The 24,161-nt window shown below is 43.3% G+C and overlaps 2 protein-coding genes across 2 annotated transcripts; both read left to right on the top strand.

Moving 5' to 3' along the window:
• Positions 1-299: 299 nt before the first annotated feature.
• Positions 300-7,330, top strand: LOC308109777 (golgin subfamily A member 7-like; the record flags this gene model as incomplete). Its single annotated transcript, XM_080463581.1, has 5 exons — positions 300-341; positions 3,246-3,371; positions 4,094-4,246; positions 4,330-4,431; positions 4,864-7,330. The coding sequence occupies 5 exons, from the start codon at positions 300-302 to the stop codon at positions 4,945-4,947; spliced, it is 507 nt and encodes a 168-aa protein (XP_080319707.1). The 3' UTR covers positions 4,948-7,330.
• Positions 7,331-13,118: 5,788 nt separating this feature from the next.
• On the top strand, positions 13,119-17,773 carry LOC308109776 (golgin subfamily A member 7-like; the record flags this gene model as incomplete). Its single annotated transcript, XM_080463580.1, has 5 exons — positions 13,119-13,160; positions 16,063-16,188; positions 16,920-17,072; positions 17,156-17,257; positions 17,690-17,773. 5 exons carry the CDS (start codon positions 13,119-13,121, stop codon positions 17,771-17,773), a joined length of 507 nt encoding a protein of 168 aa, XP_080319706.1.
• Between the last annotated feature and the right edge of the window lie 6,388 nt (positions 17,774-24,161).

The following is a 24,161-nucleotide window of genomic DNA, read 5'->3' as shown; positions in this document are numbered from 1 at the left end:
AAGGACTGAAATTTCATCTGATGTCTCGTGTGCTCTCTGACCGGAGCCCTGTAGTGGTCAGTTAGGCAAAATTAATCAGCAACAGAGGTCGTATTCCTCAACAAAGGGTCCTTCGAGCCGGATTATTGACAACTACAGAATATGGCATCAGAGGGCTATACAACGTCCCGCCCTCATAGGGACGCACCAGAGCGACAAGTGAGACAGCGCCGCACACCTGGACATCTGGAATAGTACATCCTTGCCTACAATCCTCACTGGCCTGCCCCTTCCTCCCACTCTGACGATGATGAATGAGCATGAGGAGCAGGGAGGAGCAGCGGGCGCAGCACTCTCTTAAGGTCAGTCCCCTTACAGCCCCAGAGAACAGAGGCGTATTGCTGTGAGGATGACGTTCCATGCAGGTACCAGCCTCAGGTACAGCAGCCATCAGCCCCTGCAGCCCTGCCGTCAGCTTCATATCAGACGCCGCAATCATCAACAAACTATCCTCCAGCTCAACTCGTTGTCTACCTCAGTATGTACCCGTGCCAGGGATGAGTAACACCACTGCAGCACATCAGGCACTGTTCCCGACAAGTCAGACTACAGTCTCACACAATTTTGGTCCACAATCACACTCCACATATGGTGTGCCCAAACCCAAAATCCCAGACTTCACTACGGATAGTGAAAGGTAATTTGCTAACCTGAAGTTAGCTTTGGACAATCTGCTTGAACCCCATCTGGAACTGTCTGAAAAATACAAATACCTTGTGCTACTCGAACATCGTATACTCCCTGAGGCGCAGATGATAGGTCAGTCATGTCGACATGATCCATTCAATTACACAGCAGCCATGCATGCACTACAGCTCCAGTACAGTCAGCCACATCAACTAGCACAGAGTGAAATAGCAGCAATCCTCACGACACCTGATGTGAAACCTGGAGATGCACCAAAGACACTTGAAGAATCCCTGGTCTTACACATTTGCAGGCAAATGTGGGGGCGGCTGTGTGTTCTCTGACCGGAGCCCTGTAGTGGTCAGTTAGGCAAAATTAATCAGCAAGAGGTCGTTTTTCTCAACAGAGAGCGCCACACCGTCACCATTCCCTCCCTCAACAGTCCCTCGCTTTGCTCTGACCTCCTCTTCGCTGAGCTGGATATTAAGACATGCTTGTTCGTACGGCTTTTTCAGGTTCATCTTGTGGAACTGAAGATTCTTGTTTTGCTGCACCCGCAAATTATTTTGCACCTTCTTCAGTGGTAAAAAGTCACTTTTCATCTGAATGTCATTGTTCAGTTTTTCTTTCAACTCCGGATGCTGTCGCTGGAGTTTGGTTCTGCTTCCCGTTAAGTCTAGGCTCCTTACCGGCTCACGCTTGTACTTTACTTCCAAGTGTTTTTGCTGGTTGAGTTTCATCAGGTCTCGAACCTTCACCCGCGGAGACTTATCTCGGCTCAGGGCTTTGGTCTTTGCATTTATTGCCTTGCAGTCTTTTTCCAGTGCTTTGCAGTCTTTAAGTCCGCTGCTCATAACCTTCAGATTGTTCCGAAGAGCTTGGTTGTCCTGGATGAATTTGTCCCTGTCTTCCTTTACAGCCCTGTATTTCTCCTCCAAGGCTGCTTGAGCTTTGACTTTGCCGTTGAGCATGAGCACTTGCTTCTTCAAAAGATTATTTAAACTTCTGATCATTTTTCTCTCAGCTTTCAGTTCTTCATACTTACGCTGGAGGTCTCGGCTGTTGGTGAGCTTGTTGTTCAGCTCTTCCAGCTGGAGATTCAGGGTGCTGTTCTTTCTTTTAATGGCTTCTGTTTCCTCAAGAACAGTACAGCACTTTTTGTGAAGGCTTTCTTGTAAGTCCTCATCATTCGAGAGGAGAGGACAAGTATCGTCTCCACGACGCAGAAACTTGTTAATTTTTGCCTTGAACGTCATCTCTTCTGTGTTTATGTTGCTCTGTAATCAATTTGGCAGATCATGTAATCTGGTACTTCTAGTGAAACCTGCGAACGACACATATGAACTCTGGGGCAGCTGCAGTGTCTGTCCTTTCAAAATCTGCGCTTTGATCTGTGACATCACAACCATACTTCATAGCTTTGATGCCACTGAATCATCACCATCACAATGTGTGACATCATCTTTCTTTCATCTTACCACGCACACGCACACGCACACACGCACACACGCACACACACACACACACACACACACACACACACACACACACACACACACACACACACACACACACACACACACACACACACACACACACACACACACACACACACACACACACACACACACACACTTGTGTATGATATTGCTGTTTGAACTCATTCCATTATATCTGATAGTGGCAGTTTGGATACTAGTGGACACTCGTCGGCAGCAAGCAGCAGGTGCATAATATTTTAACGGAAATGTTCTAGTTCTAACTTTTGCTGTTGTGTCAGCGAGTTTTAGAGCAAACTGGAGACACACAGGTTGTGTGTGAATATTTGGTGTTTCAAAAATATGAAAAGCAAAAATAAGCCGACTGAAAAATAGTTTCTCCTCCTGTGTGTGTGTGTGTGTGTGTGTGTGTGTGTGTGTGTGTGTGTGTGTGTGTGTGTGTGTGTGTGTGTGTGTGTGTGTGTGTGTGTGTGTGTGTGTGTGTGTGTGTGTGTGTGTGTGTGTGTGTGTGTGTGTGTGTGTGTGTGTGTCAGAGGTATAGTATGTCCAGTGCTGGGCTTTGGTCCACCGAGTGATCGATCACACTGTCTGCTTGTCGTCCATCCTCGGTTTCACCTCCATCAAACTGTTTCCACACGTTTTGAGCGAACATGTGATCAAAGAGGTCCAGCCGAGGGAATACACCGTCTCTGGGGACCCATTCAGGAGTTACTGTATGAACGGTGTTATGCGTGAGTTAATATGTTTAAACCTGAAGCTGAACCTCATTCTAGTTTGACTTTTTCTGTTGCGCTTTGTAAGATATCAGCTTTATAGTTGAGAAAAAATTCAATGATATTTGATCATATTTTACATTTACCATGTTACTCTTACTACTTGCATTGTTTCTCTCAGCTTTTTGATTCCCGTTGATGTTAATTTTATTATTCTTATTAATATGGATGACTTATCAGTTTATGGATTATAAAGTCTTTTTCTTCAGAAGCACGAAGATCGATAAATATGTCTCTGTGTGTGTGTCGTCATATTGGATAATATATTGCATAAAGACTGATCATTGTGTGTCTTTGTCATCTTCAGTTTCATAACCTGCAGGAGCTGAGGCACAGCGCGTCTCTGGCCAACAAAGTATTCATCCAGAGAGACTACAGCGAAGGAACCACCTGCAAGTTTCAGACCAAGTTCCCCTCCGAGCTGGAGAGCAGGGTACGCAGAGCATTTCAAATTTAACATACTTCATAAGTAGATGTGCAACTAAGTAATTTATTCACCTTGTGTACAATTAGCGACAGTTTTCCCAAGTGTGAAAAGTAGGAAATCAAATCTCCAGTTTCATAACTCGATGTAGATAATTCATGAACTGTTTTATGGAGTCACAGAAGTCTACATTTAATGCATCAGAAACAAAACAAGTCTATCAATGCTCTTCCAGAAACTATCCGTCACTGTATGTTTTATTGTAGCGAACACATGCTCCATGTTTGTAGTATTAGTAGTAAAGCCTTCATAATGACATTTAAATATTGTTCAATAATCAGCTGTACAGTTGTATAGTGACTAGCACTTATTATTATTATTATTATTATTATTATTATTATTGTATTTGTTTATTTTTTTAATTTTATTAGTGGTGGTAGTAGTAGTAACACATACTACTATGTATGTAAAATAAGAATACTATTGTTATTGCTACACACCGGATTCCTACCTGAACATTAATCAAACTTATTTCTCAAATTAAAATGTGAAAAATTGTAGAAAGTGAACCTGCCGTCACGCGACGTCGTGTTTTACCGAGCCGACATAAGTAGAATGAATTGAATGTGTGAATAATATCACCTCACGAAACTGTTTAAGGACAACATATCAGTAGCTGTGTACCTACATTCCATTGATGGTTGCCATTTCATTGCTCCAAACTTGTGCAGATTGAGAGGACGTTGTTCGAGGACACTGTGAAAACGCTGAATAATTACTACGCAGAGGCAGAGAAGATTGGAGGACAGTCGTACCTGGAGGGCTGTCTGGCCTGCGCCACTGCGTATCTCATCTTCCTCTGCATGGAGACGCGTTACGAGAAGGTGGGACTGGTCGTCCTCATTCATGTCGATTGAATCCCGACTCCACCTTGCTGCTCATGTCTCCTGCTCTGTGTGTCTGTCAGGTTTTGAAGAAGATTGCTAAGTACATTCAGGAGCAGAATGAGAAGATTTATGCGCCCAGAGGTCTCCTCATCACAGATCCCATCGAGCGAGGGATGCGTGTTGTATCCTTACACACCCCGCGGATATTCACAATAATGATGATGTCACTGTGGGGAGTGACATGCAAGTCACTGATTACTGTTGTGAAATGATATCATTACAAGTACTGAGGCTTTTTGATTAAGTTACTAGTTGCTTTTCTCTGTCCTGATCCATGTGACTGCTGATAGCTTCAGCATTAACCAACCCAGTACTAAACCAACACCAAAGACAACTTTTTTAAACGAAGTAGATCACAAGGTTTCAAATGTACTAAAGCCTGAGGAAAATCACATGCTTGAAAAAAAACAACCCACAATTAAGTGTACACAGAGATTGAAACTAATTACAGTAATATGAGTACCTGTACTTATTTGCTTTCAGCCCTGAGCATCGTTACGTATCAACGCGTGTCCAAACAGAAACAAGTCGCTCCCTAACGACTCCCTCTCCAGATCGAGATCTCCATCTATGAAGACCGGGGCTCCAGCGGTTCCAGCTCAGGCAGCAGCTCTGTGTCCGGCAGCACCGCTCGATGACTGAGTACTTCCTCACGCCCCCACACTTCACCCGCACCCCGACGCCACGCTCACACCGACACCACGCTCACACAAAGGGTTTACCAGCTTGTTTCTGCTCAGTCCTCACATGGAAACTTTTGGAAACATGCACTTTAACGGTTCGTTTCAAAGACGTGTGCAGGTACTGACGTAGTGATGTTAGACAGCAATATATCTGAAAATCATGCAGCGAGAAATGCTTTGTGTGACTGTACAATTCCTCTCCTCGCTGTACTCTTAAACGTTAAGAAAAGAAAATGCTCGGATAGAAGTGAACACAGACCTCTTTAAACGTCATACCTCAGCCAGCATAACTCACCTCATAGTCCAGATTAACAGTTATAGCAGTTTGCCAAGAACCGTGGACCAATCAGACTGAACTCATTAGACTGTAGCTTTATAATCCTCGCTCTAATTTCCTACGTTTAGCAAACACAAGAAGAATATATAATAGTTTAAGGAAGGCAATATATAAGTTCACTGACCCAGAGCCCAGATTAATCCCATAAAAACACCTCTTCTCCCTTCGCTTTGCTTTTAATCCTGTTCTCTGGTGCATGAATGTCTGCCAGTCCATTCATGTAAATAATGTAGCAGATCTACCATCTTTCACACATGAAGCCTACGTTTTATTTGTAAGAGACACACACACACACACGCACACACACGCACACGTGCACAAATCCAAACTTTAACCTCTTGGTTTCACTGAGCGAGACCAAGTCTTCCTAAATTTAGATTATGCAAAACTTGTTACTGCATGAAATGCAGCAGCGAGCAGAAGAAAGGGTCAAAACGTCTTCCTGAAGCTCACCTGTGGTGTTACACAAACCCTTCCTTAGTTTATTAGCAAACTTCCAAAGAACCAGAACTGCCAAAAACCTGGCTCGCAAATGTGAATGTGTCTTTTCTGTTGGTGACATTTTGTGCAAGAACAAATTTTCATAACGCTTGTTGTTTGATACACATTGCAATGAGGTAAATATGACTGGTGTCAAATAAACCGTTTCATCGCACCGACGCAGAGCTCATTGTTCTTTCATCTGCTATCATGGAGATATGCTGAATGCATGCCTCTTATGTCAGGCAGGCTCAGAGCTCGACGTCCTCTAAAAGTCTCCTGTTGCAAAGATCGGAAGTCAAAAGGTTTTGAATTCTCTCTTGAGCTCGTCTGTCACGCAGCTGTTTCTGCCACTTTTCATGTGGAGCAGTATAACACGGTGAAACCTCGCCAGAGGAGACTGACTGCAGGGACACAGTTTGCAGGCATTCCCGCATTTTCCCTAAGAACACGATTAGAGACATTTTGATCAGATATGAAAACTCGTTGACATGCAAAGACGTGTGTGTCTGGTCCAGGGGTGTCAAACATAAGGTCTGCGGTCCAAAAAACTGGCCTGCAAGAGGCTTCAAACTACCAAACAAATGGTAACAACTAAAAACTGTTTTTTGGTTGCTGTCAAACTAGCCTCAAAGACATGATGTCAGGGCGAGTTTGTAAAAACACCCATAATGCAACAGCTAGAGGAAAAGGTTTTTGGACATTTCAATGTATTTTACACCAGAAGGTTTCATTAAAATTGTCTTTATCTTGAAATTGCTCATTTTTTCGCAGTAATTATGTCGTTTTGTGAAAATATAGACTTTTTCGTTACGAATAATCTGCGCCACAACAAAGGAAAACCTTCAAGTTTACATTTAAAGGTTATTGTGGCTCTATTTTACTTGTGGCCCCTGACCTAAAAGGAGTTTGACACCCCGGTCTGTTCTAGTCTTAACTTTACCATAACTATAGACACAAAAGTAAACTCAGCCAAGCTCAAAGTGAGAACAGGGATTTTCTGAGTTGCACTGGCTGAACTGCATCTGACAGGGTCGCCCTGTGTGGAATAGGTCAAAGGTCAAGATATAGAGAATAAAAGTGATTCCATTTTCTGGTGTGTTGGGGTCAAACTTGTAACCTGCACCCGTGAAAACCGGATCACTACAGACACAGAGAGTAGCGAAGTGCCGACAGACACGAGGAAGTACGTTTAGTCAGGAGCTTTAAGAGGAACAAGTCAGTGACCGTCCATCGTCTGTTCTGCTCGATCAAACTTAACAATTCTCTTCTGTTTTGATGAACTTTTTTCATTGGAAGACACAAGCAAACAAACTATGAAAATAAAGAGAACAAAGTCAAAGAAATGTACAATTTACACAGGAAGAACATGCAAACTCGGCACATGAAGGCACCTCGAGCCCTTTTCTCGAACCGGCATGTAATGTCACTGTAAGGCGTGAGAACTAACCACTGCACCTCTTTAATGGACATGGTTACCTTCATAATGCCTCCATACAATATAAAAAGGATTGCACACGCAGATTTTGGTGAGTTTTCTCTTTATTTTTTTTAAGTTTTGTTTCAGTCTCATGACTTTGATCATGAAATCCCACCAGAAAAGTCAATGTAAGACTGTTTTAACATCAAATTAACGTGATGGATATTTTTTCCGACGTCTAAAAATCTAAATTCAAAGGAAAAAAAAAAAGATATCATTATGTATTGATTGTTGAACAGAGAGCTGCAGTTTGATACGAGGAGCTCTCCCGAAGCACCGTGAACCACCAGCACAGGAACGCAGTGTGATTCCACTGTTTGTCCCAGGATCCATGTTCAGGTCCGGGGTTATTTTTTTACCCCAATAAAAGTCCCATCAGCATCAACCTGGTTTCTACAAAGCGTCCTGGACTTCAGGCAACGAAGCTCCTGAAATGTTTTCACTTCCTTGAAGCAAAGCTTCTAAAGGTCACAGGTACTTTTGGTCTGCTGTGGAAATGTTTTACGGAAAACCACAGATCTAATAATTTGCATCATGGTTTAAAACTCCAGACATTTTAATCAGGATCACTTCTTGAAATGAACAGAAGAGAGATTTAAAAAGTAGTTTCACCATCACAGCTGTAAAACAAATGTTTTACACGCCTGCACGCCTGCATTCATGCTGCATAAACGGCTCGGCCCAGTTTTTCCTTCTTCATTTCCAGCATGCATACAGAAGAAAGAGCAGTGTCCTGATAAGCAGAGACTCTGTTACTGCGCGCCACCAAGGGTCCTCTGAGTGGATGTTTGCTTCCAAGTGTGAAGCAGGATGTTTGCTTTTCACTGAAGGTCGTTCTCACCTCAGGTGTGTCAGCACAGGCAGCGCCATGACACACGTGAGGAAAAGCATCTTAAAGCTGGAGGCTTCGCACGGGGCTGCAGCAGAGTGGAAACCATAAAATGATGGAGCCAGCGCTGCGTGGACGGGGGCGTGGAGAACAACAAAAGAAGGTGGAAGAAGACAGAATGAAACACGTTAGATTTAGACACAACATGGTGAATGGTGGTGAAGAGAGTAAGAGTGTGCACAAGGGAATAAAGAAGCAGAGCAGCACTGCATTTCCTACAAAACCCTTTGTGGTTGTTTGTGAACTTTTTATTAAAAGGGTAAGTAAAAGAGGTGTAGCGTCCTAAAAATGTGTAGTCATGAACAAGTTTTTGTTCAATTTCCTATTTTATACTTAATAAAAAGTTACTCTCATTATAAATGATTTGATGAACAATTTTTGTAATCCAGGGGTATCAGTCAGAACGGTGAAATAGTGAAACTTTCCATTGCGAAATACAGTGAAATGTCCAGAAAACTTGTGTGTGTGTGTATATATATATATATATATATCTTATCAGCTCAGGTCTCAGTGTTGATTTGTGTCTGCTACTCTTAAGAACTTTGTCTTTTTTTTATAAAAATCTACGTTTTCTTTGAAATCTATACAATATGCTTGGTGGTTTGGACGGATTGGAGCCTCTTGTTGGCCAGTTTTGGCCCACGGGGCTTATGTTTGACACTCCTGTTGTAATCCTTTTACCTTTGTGAATTATCTGCATTCAGAGCAAACAAACCTCTAAAAGTGGTGCTCATTTACTTTCTGAACAAATGTTTAAAAATTCAGTCACAAAATAAACTTACTTGCCTGAAAAATGCAGATAAAAACATTCAAGCATTAATTCAATTAAATTCATGATTTTAAAGGTACTATATGGTGTAAACTGTACTACATTTGTGCACAATTATACATGATATATGAAATTGGACACTTGAACGTACCCAAAATACTAAAACAGAGTAACTATTATAAACCTTAACTTGATGCTTCCTCCACTGTTTTTGATATGAGAACATATTAGTCATCTTTGTTTAGGTCAAAATAAGCAAACAAGAACAGAAAATAAAGACATACTGTCTGATTTATGTGGATTTAAGTGGGAAATGTTCATTCACACACGACTTTGCACTTTTTGTTTCTCATGATTTCATCCTCAACCACACAAACATTGACCTGCTAATTAGTTCACTTGTTTTGGGCAGAATTTATGTTTTATTCTCACTTTTACTGTTTTCTCAGCAGGTTTAACAGCAAACTGATGACAAACACACACACACACACACACACACACACACACACACACACACACACACACACACACACACACACACACACACACACACACACACACACACACACACAGTGATTTGAGGGTCATCAATAAACATAAAATGCCTTTTCCTTTTTCTTTGTTTTCATTTATTTTGAACTGTGGGAGTTAACTGAAGCACCGGAGAAAACCCACACATAGTCCACTGAGCAACAGTCCAAATCACGTGTTCAAGACGTCATTTCCATACTTCCAGAAGACGTCTTCAGGGAAGACAGAGTGTAAGAGTTTCGCACGTCTTTCCTGGACATTGTATGAACTGATGTTATCTGAGGCACTGTTAGTCTAATCACAAATACTTTTTAAGCTGGTCATATATAAGTGACATACTTACAAAATTATTGTGAGAATTAATTTGACGAAGTGTGTGATGTTGGTCTGTTGGGTAGGGTTCTTGCCTGTCATAAAAGAGGTTTGGGTTTGTGGCAGTTGTGCACACCACCGCCGGGTTCCCCCACAGAGTCACAGAGTCAGAAGTTCCCAAAACCATAATTCCATCCATCCATCCATTTTCTCCCGCCTATCCGTTTCCGGGTGGCGGGGTGGCAGTCTGAGCACTGTCACCCAGATCACATTGCACCGATTAAGAACCTTTCCAGCAGGTGGTGAGCCCACGGGAAGGTCAAAACCATAATTCTTTTATTGAAATAAACAAAAACCACAAACTGAAACTCTCACATGCAGACTCTGCAGTCCTGCATGTCTCTTCCGCCTGTCACACCAGTGTCCGGGGAGAGAGGTGAGGCCGCACACCTGATTCCCATCAGGGCTTAATCACCTCCCTGTCACAGGGTTCAATTCCAGGTGTGGTCACAATTATTATTGTTTTTTTTCAGTGCGTCACCTCAAACAGAGGTCTTGTTTGGACGTTCCCAAGACGTCCAGACAGGACATCCATGCAATGTCCAGGAAAGTCGTTCAAAAAAATATTCATTCTGGTTTCCCTGAAGACGTCTTCTGAAGACATGGAAATGAGGTCTTAAAGACATGATTTGGACCACTGTTTGCTCAGAGGGACACAATGGGAACGCGTCACCTCCACACAGAGAAGCTCTAGGAGCTTTGTAATGGGTGACGGCTCCCCTCTGGTCCTCTCACATGAAGCTTATGAGGTTTCCTGTGCACATCATGTTGGTTTGAGCCGTCGTCTGATTGGTCAGGATTATGGTCTGGCTCTGTGGCGCAGGATCAAATACAATCTCATGAAGGGGGAGTGTTAAGAATTCTCCAAGTTAAATATTCTGAAGTGGGCACTTTTATTGTTAAAGGCCGAGTGGGCACTTGCGTCCTCCTACGCACGTTCTGAAGCAAACAGGTTTACGGTGGTGAAGCAGTCACTGACGATTTCTTTAATTCTCGTGTCTTTTCAGAAACTGCTAAACCGTAGTAAACTCACCATGGCAAACTCTGTGTAGTTTCCCACTGAATGAAGCCTTAGCTTGACGCTCTATCGATTTCCCTCTTCTTTATCCACATAGAAAAAATCCACAGGACCACTCGTAAAGTTTAACAGTTTATTTAGGCTCAGAAACAAACAAAAAAGGGGTGGTACAGGAAAAATGTCCAAAGGTGTATAACGTCATAAAAGTAGTCCGTTAAATCCTGGTAACAATCATTAATGATAAGAAAAGAAGGAGAGAGGTCAAAAAACCGTGTGGCTCCACTCTCAGACTGCCTGACTCACAGTCCCAGGTAACCCCCAAACTCCCCCCTCCTGAGAGCATCAATTAAGTAATTAAAGGTACACAGCTACCTGAAAACACCAAACAGTTACTCATTTCCAAACAGTGCAAATATGACATAAAGTAAATTTTTATCCACCTAAATTAACCCCAAATACTAAATCATTAACTTATTACAATATTGCACATATGAACTGAAAATACCTGTAAATGATCCTCCTAATTCCTTCTAAATCAATTAACTTAAATTACTGCAGTTTTAGATTAACTTAAAGGAGACATATCATGCTTTTAAATCCTTCCTTTTTACATATAAATCATACAGTTGTGGTCTATATAAAGCGGAACTGCAATGCTTGGGTCTGAATTCCTCATTATTAGAGCTCCACAGGCCCCTTTTCTACCCCCTTTCTGATGCGCTTCTGAGAGCAACTCGTTTTGGGGCGGTCTCTTCAAATGCAAATGAGACACTTCATACCCCGCCTCCTCTCCAGGTTGCAGAGGTGACACTCGGTTCAACGCCACCCTGTTCGACCATCTTTGTAGTTTGATAGAACAGATACAATTATCTAGCGGCGCAGAAACTTTATATTCACACATTATTTACAAAATGTCAACAACGGAAGATTTGTCCATCCAGCCATACATGTTGGAGCCAGAGTCGGACCCGGCGGAGCGAGATGAAAATGACGATGATGCACCCGAAGAACAACGTCTTCATATGGATGTAACGCAATGGTGTGTTACTATATTTACACTAAATTAAATCACGTAGGCCATATCATAGGATTAAAGGATCTAAAACGAGCACACAGCGCTAACATATGAAGACGGTGCAACTGCTAATGCTAACAAAACAATGACAGGGACGTCTTATCATCACACTTTTTAGCGTTATATACAGCTTACCCAAGTGCTCTGTTCGTTGTCTCCATAGATAGAAGGAACTGACCGCTCAATCAGACGAAGTCTTTCGGCAAATCCTTTATACTGGCGGAGGTTGTTGAAGCAGTCGTCCTTAAAGTGATTCGCGCACACAAAAATGACCTTACCCACAGATGTGGGTACATTTCTGTGAAAAATAAAACTCAACCAGGCACTTCGAAAAGGTTCTGATGCTGGGAGACGGTGTAACGAAGCTTGTGGGTTACTACATCCAACAACCGAACATTTCGACTTATCCTCTCGTAACTTCGGCATCCTTGAGGTTGGACTACAAAATCGCAGCGAGAAACCAACATGGCGGATTGCTCGAAGTTGTGGGCCTGGAGTCGATGTCCTAATTTGGCAGTTCCGCTGCGAATACTTTGACGTCATTGTTCAAAAAACGTAATAGAGAATAGAAAAATCGAAACAGATTGCAAAATATGACCAAAACAGAATATAAAGATATCAACGGAGCACCTGAAGAGACTACTTTGAACTTTTCTGTACTTCTAAACACTCTAAATATACAACAAAATGCATTTAAGGGCTAAAAAAGTGGAGTTAGCGTGATATGTCCCCTTTAAATTGTTATTTACCCTTTTAACCAACGTCAATAAAATGCATTTAGGCTCCTACACTCTGATTAGTTAACTACTCGAACTGTGTGCTCCGTTCTCTGCGTTGTATGCAGAATGCACAACCTTTCATATGATTTCCTCACTAAAGGACTGAAATTTCATCTGATGTCTCGTGTGCTCTCTGACCGGAGCCCTGTAGTGGTCAGTTAGGCAAAATTAATCAGCAACAGAGGTCGTATTCCTCAACAAAGGGTCCTTCGAGCCGGATTATTGACAACTACAGAATATGGCATCAGAGGGCTATACAACGTCCCGCCCTCATAGGGACGCACCAGAGCGACAAGTGAGACAGCGCCGCACACCTGGACATCTGGAATAGTACATCCTTGCCTACAATCCTCACTGGCCTGCCCCTTCCTCCCACTCTGACGATGATGAATGAGCATGAGGAGCAGGGAGGAGCAGCGGGCGCAGCACTCTCTTAAGGTCAGTCCCCTTACAGCCCCAGAGAACAGAGGCGTATCGCTGTGAGGATGACGTTCCATACAGGTACCAGCCTCAGGTACAGCAGCCATCAGCCCCTGCAGCCCTGCCGTCAGCTTCATATCAGACGCCGCAATCATCAACAAACTATCCTCCAGCTCAACTCGTTGTCTACCTCAGTATGTACCCGTGCCAGGGATGAGTAACACCACTGCAGCACATCAGGCACTGTTCCCGACAAGTCAGACTACAGTCTCACACAATTTTGGTCCACAATCACACTCCACATATGGTGTGCCCAAACCCAAAATCCCAGACTTCACTACGGATAGTGAAAGGTAATTTGCTAACCTGAAGTTAGCTTTGGACAATCTGCTTGAACCCCATCTGGAACTGTCTGAAAAATACAAATACCTTGTGCTACTCGAACATCGTATACTCCCTGAGGCGCAGATGATAGGTCAGTCATGTCGACATGATCCATTCAATTACACAGCAGCCATGCATGCACTACAGCTCCAGTACAGTCAGCCACATCAACTAGCACAGAGTGAAATAGCAGCAATCCTCACGACACCTGATGTGAAACCTGGAGATGCACCAAAGACACTTGAAGAATCCCTGGTCTTACACATTTGCAGGCAAATGTGGGGGCGGCTGTGTGTTCTCTGACCGGAGCCCTGTAGTGGTCAGTTAGGCAAAATTAATCAGCAAGAGGTCGTTTTTCTCAACAGAGAGCGCCACACCGTCACCATTCCCTCCCTCAACAGTCCCTCGCTTTGCTCTGACCTCCTCTTCGCTGAGCTGGATATTAAGACATGCTTGTTCGTACGGCTTTTTCAGGTTCATCTTGTGGAACTGAAGATTCTTGTTTTGCTGCACCCGCAAATTATTTTGCACCTTCTTCAGTGGTAAAAAGTCACTTTTCATCTGAATGTCATTGTTCAGTTTTTCTTTCAACTCCGGATGCTGTCGCTGGAGTTTGGTTCTGCTTCCCGTTAAGTCTAGGCTCCTTACCGGCTCACGCTTGTACTTTACTTCCAAGTGTTTTTGCTGGTTGAGTTTCATCAGGTCTCGAACCTTCACCCGCGGAGACTTATCTCGGCTCAGGGCTTTGGTCTTTGCATTTATTGCCTTGCCGTCTTTTTCCAGTGCTTTGCAGTCTTTAAGTCCGCTGCTCATAACCTTCAGATTGTTCCGAAGAGCTTGGTTGTCCTGGATGAATTTGTCCCTGTCTTCCTTTACAGCCCTGTATTTCTCCTCCAAGGCTGCTTGAGCTTTGACTTTGCCGTTGAGCATGAGCACTTGCTTCTTCAAAAGATTATTTAAACTTCTGATCATTTTTCTCTCAGCTTTCAGTTCTTCATACTTACGCTGGAGGTCTCGACTGTTGGTGAGCTTGTTGTTCAGCTCTTCCAGCTGGAGATTCAGGGTGCTGTTCTTTCTTTTAATGGCTTCTGTTTCCTCAAGAACAGTACAGCACTTTTTGTGAAGGCTTTCTTGTAAGTCCTCATCATTCGAGAGGAGAGGACAAGTATCGTCTCCACGACGCAGAAACTTGTTAATTTTTGCCTTGAACGTCATCTCTTCTGTGTTTATGTTGCTCTGTAATCAATTTGGCAGATCATGTAATCTGGTACTTCTAGTGAAACCTGCGAACGACACATATGAACTCTGGGGCAGCTGCAGTGTCTGTCCTTTCAAAATCTGCGCTTTGATCTGTGACATCACAACCATACTTCATAGCTTTGATGCCACTGAATCATCACCATCACAATGTGTGACATCATCTTTCTTTCATCTTACCACGCACACGCACACGCACACACGCACACACACACACACACACACACACACACACACACACACACACACACACACATACACACACACACACACACACACACACACACACACACACACACACACACACACACACACACACACACACACACACACACACACACACACACACACACACACACACACACTTGTGTATGATATTGCTGTTTGAACTCATTCCATTATATCTGATAGTGGCAGTTTGGATACTAGTGGACACTCGTCGGCAGCAAGCAGCAGGTGCATAACATTTTAACGGAAATGTTCTAGTTCTAACTTTTGCTGTTGTGTCAGCGAGTTTTAGAGCAAACTGGAGACACACAGGTTGTGTGTGAATATTTGGTGTTTCAAAAATATGAAAAGCAAAAATAAGCCGACTGAAAAATAGTTTCTCCTCCTGTGTGTGTGTGTGTGTGTGTGTGTGTGTGTGTGTGTGTGTGTGTGTGTGTGTGTGTGTGTGTGTGTGTGTGTGTGTGTGTGTGTGTGTGTGTGTGTGTGTGTGTGTGTGTGTGTCAGAGGTATAGTATGTCCAGTGCTGGGCTTTGGTCCACCGAGTGATCGATCACACTGTCTGCTTGTCGTCCATCCTCGGTTTCACCTCCATCAAACTGTTTCCACACGTTTTGAGCGAACATGTGATCAAAGAGGTCCAGCCGAGGGAATACACCGTCTCTGGGGACCCATTCAGGAGTTACTGTATGAACGGTGTTATGCGTGAGTTAATATGTTTAAACCTGAAGCTGAACCTCATTCTAGTTTGACTTTTTCTGTTGCGCTTTGTAAGATATCAGCTTTATAGTTGAGAAAAAATTCAATGATATTTGATCATATTTTACATTTACCATGTTACTCTTACTACTTGCATTGTTTCTCTCAGCTTTTTGATTCCCGTTGATGTTAATTTTATTATTCTTATTAATATGGATGACTTATCAGTTTATGGATTATAAAGTCTTTTTCTTCAGAAGCACGAAGATCGATAAATATGTCTCTGTGTGTGTGTCGTCATATTGGATAATATATTGCATAAAGACTGATCATTGTGTGTCTTTGTCATCTTCAGTTTCATAACCTGCAGGAGCTGAGGCACAGCGCGTCTCTGGCCAACAAAGTATTCATCCAGAGAGACTACAGCGAAGGAACCACCTGCAAGTTTCAGACCAAGTTCCCCTCCGAGCTGGAGAGCAGGGTACGCAGAGCATTTCAAATTTAACATACTTCATAAGTAGATGTGCAACTAAGTAATTTATTCACCTTGTGTACAATTAGCGACAGTTTTCCCAAGTGTGAAAAGTAGGAAATCAAATCTCCAGTTTCATAACTCGATGTAGATAATTCATGAACTGTTTTATGGAGTCACAGAAGTCTACATTTAATGCATCAGAAACAAAACAAGTCTATCAATGCTCTTCCAGAAACTATCCATCACTGTATGTTTTATTGTAGCGAACACATGCTCCATGTTTGTAGTATTAGTAGTAAAGCCTTCATAATGACATTTAAATATTGTTCAATAATCAGCTGTACAGTTGTATAGTGACTAGCACTTATTATTATTATTATTATTATTATTATTATTATTATTATTATTGTATTTGTTTATTTTTTTAATTTTATTAGTGGTGGTAGTAGTAGTAACACATACTACTATGTATGTAAAATAAGAATACTATTGTTATTGCTACACACCGGATTCCTACCTGAACATTAATCAAACTTATTTCTCAAATTAAAATGTGAAAAATTGTAGAAAGTGAACCTGCCGTCACGCGACGTCGTGTTTTACCGAGCCGACATAAGTAGAATGAATTGAATGTGTGAATAATATCACCTCACTAAACTGTTTAAGGACAACATATCAGTAGCTGTGTACCTACATTCCATTGATGGTTGCCATTTCATTGCTCCAAACTTGTGCAGATTGAGAGGACGTTGTTCGAGGACACTGTGAAAACGCTGAATAATTACTACGCAGAGGCAGAGAAAATTGGAGGACAGTCGTACCTGGAGGGCTGTCTGGCCTGCGCCACTGCGTATCTCATCTTCCTCTGCATGGAGACGCGTTACGAGAAGGTGGGACTGGTCGTCCTCATTCATGTCGATTGAATCCCGACTCCACCTTGCTGCTCATGTCTCCTGCTCTGTGTGTCTGTCAGGTTTTGAAGAAGATTGCTAAGTACATTCAGGAGCAGAATGAGAAGATTTATGCGCCCAGAGGTCTCCTCATCACAGATCCCATCGAGCGAGGGATGCGTGTTGTATCCTTACACACCCCGCGGATATTCACAATAATGATGATGTCACTGTGGGGAGTGACATGCAAGTCACTGATTACTGTTGTGAAATGATATCATTACAAGTACTGAGGCTTTTTGATTAAGTTACTAGTTGCTTTTCTCTGTCCTGATCCATGTGACTGCTGATAGCTTCAGCATTAACCAACCCAGTACTAAACCAACACCAAAGACAACTTTTTTAAACGAAGTAGATCACAAGGTTTCAAATGTACTAAAGCCTGAGGAAAATCACATGCTTGAAAAAAAACAACCCACAATTAAGTGTACACAGAGATTGAAACTAATTACAGTAATATGAGTACCTGTACTTATTTGCTTTCAGCCCTGAGCATCGTTACGTATCAACGCGTGTCCAAACAGAAACAAGTCGCTCCCTAACGACTCCCTCTCCAGATCGAGATCTCCATCTATGAAGACCGGGGCTCCAGCGGTTCCAGCTCAGGCAGCAGCTCTGTGTCCGGCAGCACCGCTCGATGACTGAGTACTTCCTCACGCCCCCACACTTCACCCGCACCCCGACGCCACGCTCACACCGACACCACGCTCACACAAAGGGTTTACCAGCTTGTTTCTGCTCAGTCCTCACATGGAAACTTTTGGAAACATGCACTTTAACGGTTCGTTTCAAAGACGTGTGCAGGTACTGACGTAGTGATGTTAGATATGTTGGAGCCAAAATCCTTTGTTCACTCACCCTCATGAGGAAGGGGGGGGGCGAGGAGGGGGGTGAGCCACGTTTCTTTGAGAACAAAGAAACCATGTGCTCAACCCTGGAAAATTCGCCATTGATCACATGACCCCCCCCTGGGGGGCCCCCGGGTCCCCCCTCCTCTAGCTGCGGCACTGCAGCTCGACGGCAGGGGGACCCAAAATCCCGTCATCACCGGGTGACCGGCCCGGTGACGCGCAAGCCAACCCCGCGTGGATTGGCTGAACCACGGCCAACGCCGCGGGGAGCCCGGAAGACATCATAACGGTATAAATTCAGGCCCGGGAAGAGATCCAGCCTCTTCCAAAACGAAATCGCGTCAACCCAGACGCACCTTTTCGTAAGGAGACAAAGCGCCTCGTGTTAACGCACCTGGACCGGGCCTGAATTTTCTTCACCTCGCTGGACGAGCTCAAGAAAAGCGGGAATTCCCTTTATTTTTGGTTTCCCCTTCTTTTTTTTCTTCCTTTTTTTGTTTGCATCATCCGGACCCCGAGCGCGCGCTGCAACCGCACGCTCGTCTGCAGACCGACCTGAGCATCGCTTCTTCACTCCCCCCCTCATCGCAAGAAGCTGCTGATCGCCCCTCGGATCACACTACGGGTTTCCCCTCCGTAGTCCACGTCAGGTCTCTATTTTCTGGGACGCCAGAGAACCGCCCGCGGCCACAAATCGACGGATTTCACCTGGCCACGGAAGCACGTTTCCCCCTCGTCCAACCAAGTAAGGCTTAGAGTCTGGGCAGGAATTAGAATAACGTGATATTATTATTGCTGTGTGTTTATTGTTGGTACTTGTAACTTTGGGACGCCGATCCCTGTTTCTGAGTACTTTTGTGTCTACGCGTGGACGGCCATCCACGCGAATCATCGCACGCACGCGCGAGCCTCCTCATCCTCAGCTCACGCTTCTGCTCCCAGAGTCCATATCTGCCTGAACAGCCGTTTTTGGACTCTGTACGCGTAAGCTGAGGCGGTCGCGTCAGTGTACACAGTCAGACACCCCCTCCTCTCTCCTCTCTCTCTCTCCTCTTCTCCTCTGTTTCCCTGTTCACTAACCAGCGCACGGTACGGCCGCCGCTGCCTCCAAGCGCCTCCTTTCAGTGCGTCCCTGGGACCGTGTGTAGTTCACTGCGGCTCGGATTTCTCGGCCACAAGGAATCCGGCGCGCTCCCGACGGCTACGGCCCGTGCGGAGCTCAGTGACGTCACGCTATCCCAGGCAGAGCACGCCGAGCGCCTCTGGTGACCGGGTGGGTAATCACATCGATTTCCTCGCCGGGTCGCCGAGCCGTTTGGCGCCCTCTGGTAGTCGCGTGGGTAATTGCAACCGCTCGTACCGCCATCTGGTGGTTGCATTAAGTCATCACAACTGCCCCGCGCGCCGACGCGCACCTAGTGGCCAGATCGGGTGATTACACCGGACCGCCGACGTCTACCTCCCTCTGGTGGACGTTCGTGGTCATTACCCTCTCACCAAGTCACGCCCCTTTCGCTCCACAAACCCGCACACACACACACACACATCGCTCCCCCACACTCGAACACACACACACACACACACACACACTCACACACACACACACACACTTTATTAGCTGGCTTTGTTTTGTATTGTGTTGTTTTATGAGATCTTGCTTGATGTTTATTGATTAGATGTGATTCATAGATTGATGATTTAGGAATAGACGTTTGTTAATAAACACTTAATAGTTGAATTGAACGATTCTTGGTGGTTTTTGTGTGCTTTTCAGCGACAACTGCTGGTTGTAACAGTCAGTGCTCGGATTTACAGCCTTCCTTTCCTGCTTCAGTTAAATTGCGATTATCATTTCAATCAGAAATAATAATTTAAACATTTTAATTGAACTTTCTTTTTTAAGACTGATGTTTCGTTTAAGACCCTAACTTCAGCTGGTGCCCCGACTTTGATTAAGTAACGGTAATATTCAATTGATTAATAGTTTGAATGGTTTAAATCAATTTCAATGATTTTAACGCTTTGGGTAATTTAACACACCTAGGAGGCGTTGGCGAATGAATGCAGGTTTTCCACGGGAATAACCCGCGTTGCTTTTAAATAATTTTAAGTGTTTCATCGCATTTTCTGTGGTTAATTACCCGCACTATTATTGATTGATCTGTTACCCAGTTAACCTAATCACAACTTGAATTGTCTCTAAGCTATTGTTCATTTATTTTTGTTGCAGATAGATAATTTGTATGCTTTATTAATTAATAAATTAGTCAATTTATTCAATTAATACTCAAGAGTGCTTTTAATCATTTTTAAGTGGTTTTCGTGCATCTCAGCATCCAATTATCCAGTATTATTAATTCATAAAGCGCAAGTTTATCCAATTAATAATCCTAACTGCATTTAATTCAATTTCAATGGTTTAGCTCATTCAAATAACTCATTGTATTTAATTAGTAAACCCCGACTTTACTTAATTAATTCCAACTCCTCCTTGATTACTCCCGATTGTTATTAGATAAATAACCAAACTTGTTTGATTAACAATCCATTCTAAATTACTTGCAGATCACCTTCGGTGGTCCACTCCACCGAAGTAATTCAGCCTCCCCTCAGTTATTGACTTACAAATCGCAGGTTTGTTTCATTGATAACTTGAATCATAGGTTGCTCTCCGTAATTTAATCATCACTCGTAATCAAGTACCGTTGTTCATTGATAGGTCAATAGCCATTTGTGACGCCTTCGCAGCTTGAGCTTTTCCCCGGTTACTCCAGCGAGTCGCCTCCTGTGGGTCCACAGGCGCTTCGGTAGGTCACGCCACTGACCCGCAGTTGTCAACAAAGGAGTGACCCGTCACGCCTGTTGACCGGTCGTGCCACTGGTGGACCGCCTTCGCGATTGGACCCCGTGGAGGTTCCTCCCGTCAGGCGACCCTTTTTAGCTCAAAGCTGTTGGCCGATAACTGACTATTTACTCCAATCAACCTTTATAGCTTTGCATAACTTACACTTGGTACATTACCTTAGTAATCTATTACTCCAGTAATCCATTACTTTGGTGGCCTACCGCTAGTGATCAGTAATTGTCAACCCGTAAATAACAATTTACTTCTGTTTGGCGATTCGTTTATATGTAAATTACCTCTGACAGGGTAGAACCTTCCGGTAGCCTACCACTAGGGTAATTTGCATATTCTGATCACACGCTGACCCCAACAATAGCAATATATCTGAAAATCATGCAGCGAGAAATGCTTTGTGTGACTGTACAATTCCTCTCCTCGCTGTACTCTTAAACGTTAAGAAAAGAAAATGCTCGGATAGAAGTGAACACAGACCTCTTTAAACGTCATACCTCAGCCAGCATAACTCACCTCATAGTCCAGATTAACAGTTATAGCAGTTTGCCAAGAACCGTGGACCAATCAGACTGAACTCATTAGACTGTAGCTTTTTAATCCTCGTTCTAATTTCCTACATTTAGCAAATACCAGAAGAATATATAATAGTTTAAGGAAGGCGATATATAAGTTCACTGACCCAGAGCCCAGATTAATCCCATAAAAACACCTCTTCTCCCTTCGCTTTGCTTTTAATCCTGTTCTCTGGTGCATGAATGTCTGCCAGTCCATTCATGTAAATAATGTAGCAGATCTACCATCTTTCACACATGAAGCCTACGTTTTATTTGTAAGAGACACACACACACACACGCACACACACGCACACGTGCACAAATCCAAACTTTAACCTCTTGGTTTCACTGAGCGAGACCAAGTCTTCCTAAATTTAGATTATGCAAAACTTGTTACTGCATGAAATGCAGCAGCGAGCAGAAGAAAGGGTCAAAACGTCTTCCTGAAGCTCACCTGTGGTGTTACACAAACCCTTCCTTAGTTTATTAGCAAACTTCCAAAGAACCAGAACTGCCAAAAACCTGGCTCGCAAATGTGAATGTGTCTTTTCTGTTGGTGACATTTTGTGCAAGAACAAATTTTCATAACGCTTGTTGTTTGATACACATTGCAATGAGGTAAATATGACTGGTGTCAAATAAACCGTTTCATCGCACCGACGCAGAGCTCATTGTTCTTTCATCTGCTATCATGGAGATATGCTGAATGCATGCCTCTTATGTCAGGCAGGCTCAGAGCTCGACGTCCTCTAAAAGTCTCCTGTTGCAAAGATCGGAAGTCAAAAGGTTTTGAATTCTCTCTTGAGCTCGTCTGTCACGCAGCTGTTTCTGCCACTTTTCATGTGGAGCAGTATAACACGGTGAAACCTCGCCAGAGGAGACTGACTGCAGGGACACAGTTTGCAGGCATTCCCGCATTTTCCCTAAGAACACGATTAGAGACATTTTGATCAGATATGAAAACTCGTTGACATGCAAAGACGTGTGTGTCTGGTCCAGGGGTGTCAAACATAAGGTCTGCGGTCCAAAAAACTGGCCTGCAAGAGGCTTCAAACTACCAAACAAATGGTAACAACTAAAAACTGTTTTTTGGTTGCTGTCAAACTAGCCTCAAAGACATGATGTCAGGGCGAGTTTGTAAAAACACCCATAATGCAACAGCTAGAGGAAAAGGTTTTTGGACATTTCAATGTATTTTGCATCAGAAGGTTTCATTAAAATTGTCTTTATCTTGAGATTGCTCATTTTTTCGCAGTAATTATGTCGTTGTGTGAAAATATAGACTTTTTCATTACGAATAATCTGCGCCTCAACAAAGGAAAACCTTCAAGTTTACATTTAAAGGTTATTGTGGCTCTATTTTACTTGTGGCCCCTGACCTAAAAGGAGTTTGACACCCCGGTCTGTTCTAGTCTTAACTTTACCATAACTATAGACACAAAAGTAAACTCAGCCAAGCTCAAAGTGAGAACAGGGATTTTCTGAGTTGCACTGGCTGAACTGCATCTGACAGGGTCGCCCTGTGTGGAATAGGTCAAAGGTCAAGATATAAAGAATAAAAGTGATTCCCTTTTCTGGTGTGTTGGGGTCAAACTTGTAACCTGCACCCGTGAAAACCGGATCACTACAGACACAGAGAGTAGCGAAGTGCCGACAGACACGAGGAAGTACGTTTAGTCAGGAGCTTTAAGAGGAACAAGTCAGTGACCGTCCATCGTCTGTTCTGCTCGATCAAACTTAACAATTCTCTTCTGTTTTGATGAACTTTCTTCATTGGAAGACACAAGCAAACAAACTATGAAAATAAAGAGAACAAAGTCAAAGAAATGTACAATTTACACAGGAAGAACATGCAAACTCGGCACATGAAGGCACCTCGAGCCCTTTTCTCGAACCGGCATGTAATGTCACTGTAAGGCGTGAGAACTAACCACTGCACCTCTTTAATGGACATGGTTACCTTCATAATGCCTCCATACAATATAAAAAGGATTGCACACGCAGATTTTGGTGAGTTTTCTCTTTATTTTTTTTAAGTTTTGTTTCAGTCTCATGACTTTGATCATGAAATCCCACCAGAAAAGTCAATGTAAGACTGTTTTAACATCAAATTAACGTGATGGATATTTTTTCCGACGTCTAAAAATCTAAATTCAAAGGAAAAAAAAAACGATATCATTATGTATTGATTGTTGAACAGAGAGCTGCAGTTTGATACGAGGAGCTCTCCCGAATCACCGTGAACCACCAGCACAGGAACGCAGTGTGATTCCACTGTTTGTCCCAGGATCCATGTTCAGGTCCGGGGTTATTTTTTTACCCCAATAAAAGTCCCATCAGCATCAACCTGGTTTCTACAAAGCGTCCTGGACTTCAGGCAACGAAGCTCCTGAAATGTTTTCACTTCCTTGAAGCAAAGCTTCTAAAGGTCACAGGTACTTTTGGTCTGCTGTGGAAATGTTTTACGGAAAACCACAGATCTAATAATTTGCATCATGGTTTAAAACTCAAGACATTTTAATCAGGATCACTTCTTGAAATGAACAGAAGAGAGATTTAAAAAGTAGTTTCACCATCACAGCTGTAAAACAAATGTTTTACACGCCTGCACGCCTGCATTCATGCTGCATAAACGGCTCGGCCCAGTTTTTCCTTCTTCATTTCCAGCATGCATACAGAAGAAAGAGCAGTGTCCTGATAAGCAGAGACTCTGTTACTGCGCGCCACCAAGGGTCCTCTGAGTGGATGTTTGCTTCCAAGTGTG

This window comes from Lipophrys pholis (assembly GCF_963383615.2).
Source record: "Lipophrys pholis genome assembly, chromosome: 5".
Taxonomy (NCBI): Eukaryota; Metazoa; Chordata; class Actinopteri; order Blenniiformes; family Blenniidae; genus Lipophrys; species Lipophrys pholis.
Note: the sequence above shows the minus strand (reverse complement) of the source record. Positions and strands in the feature narration are given on the sequence as shown.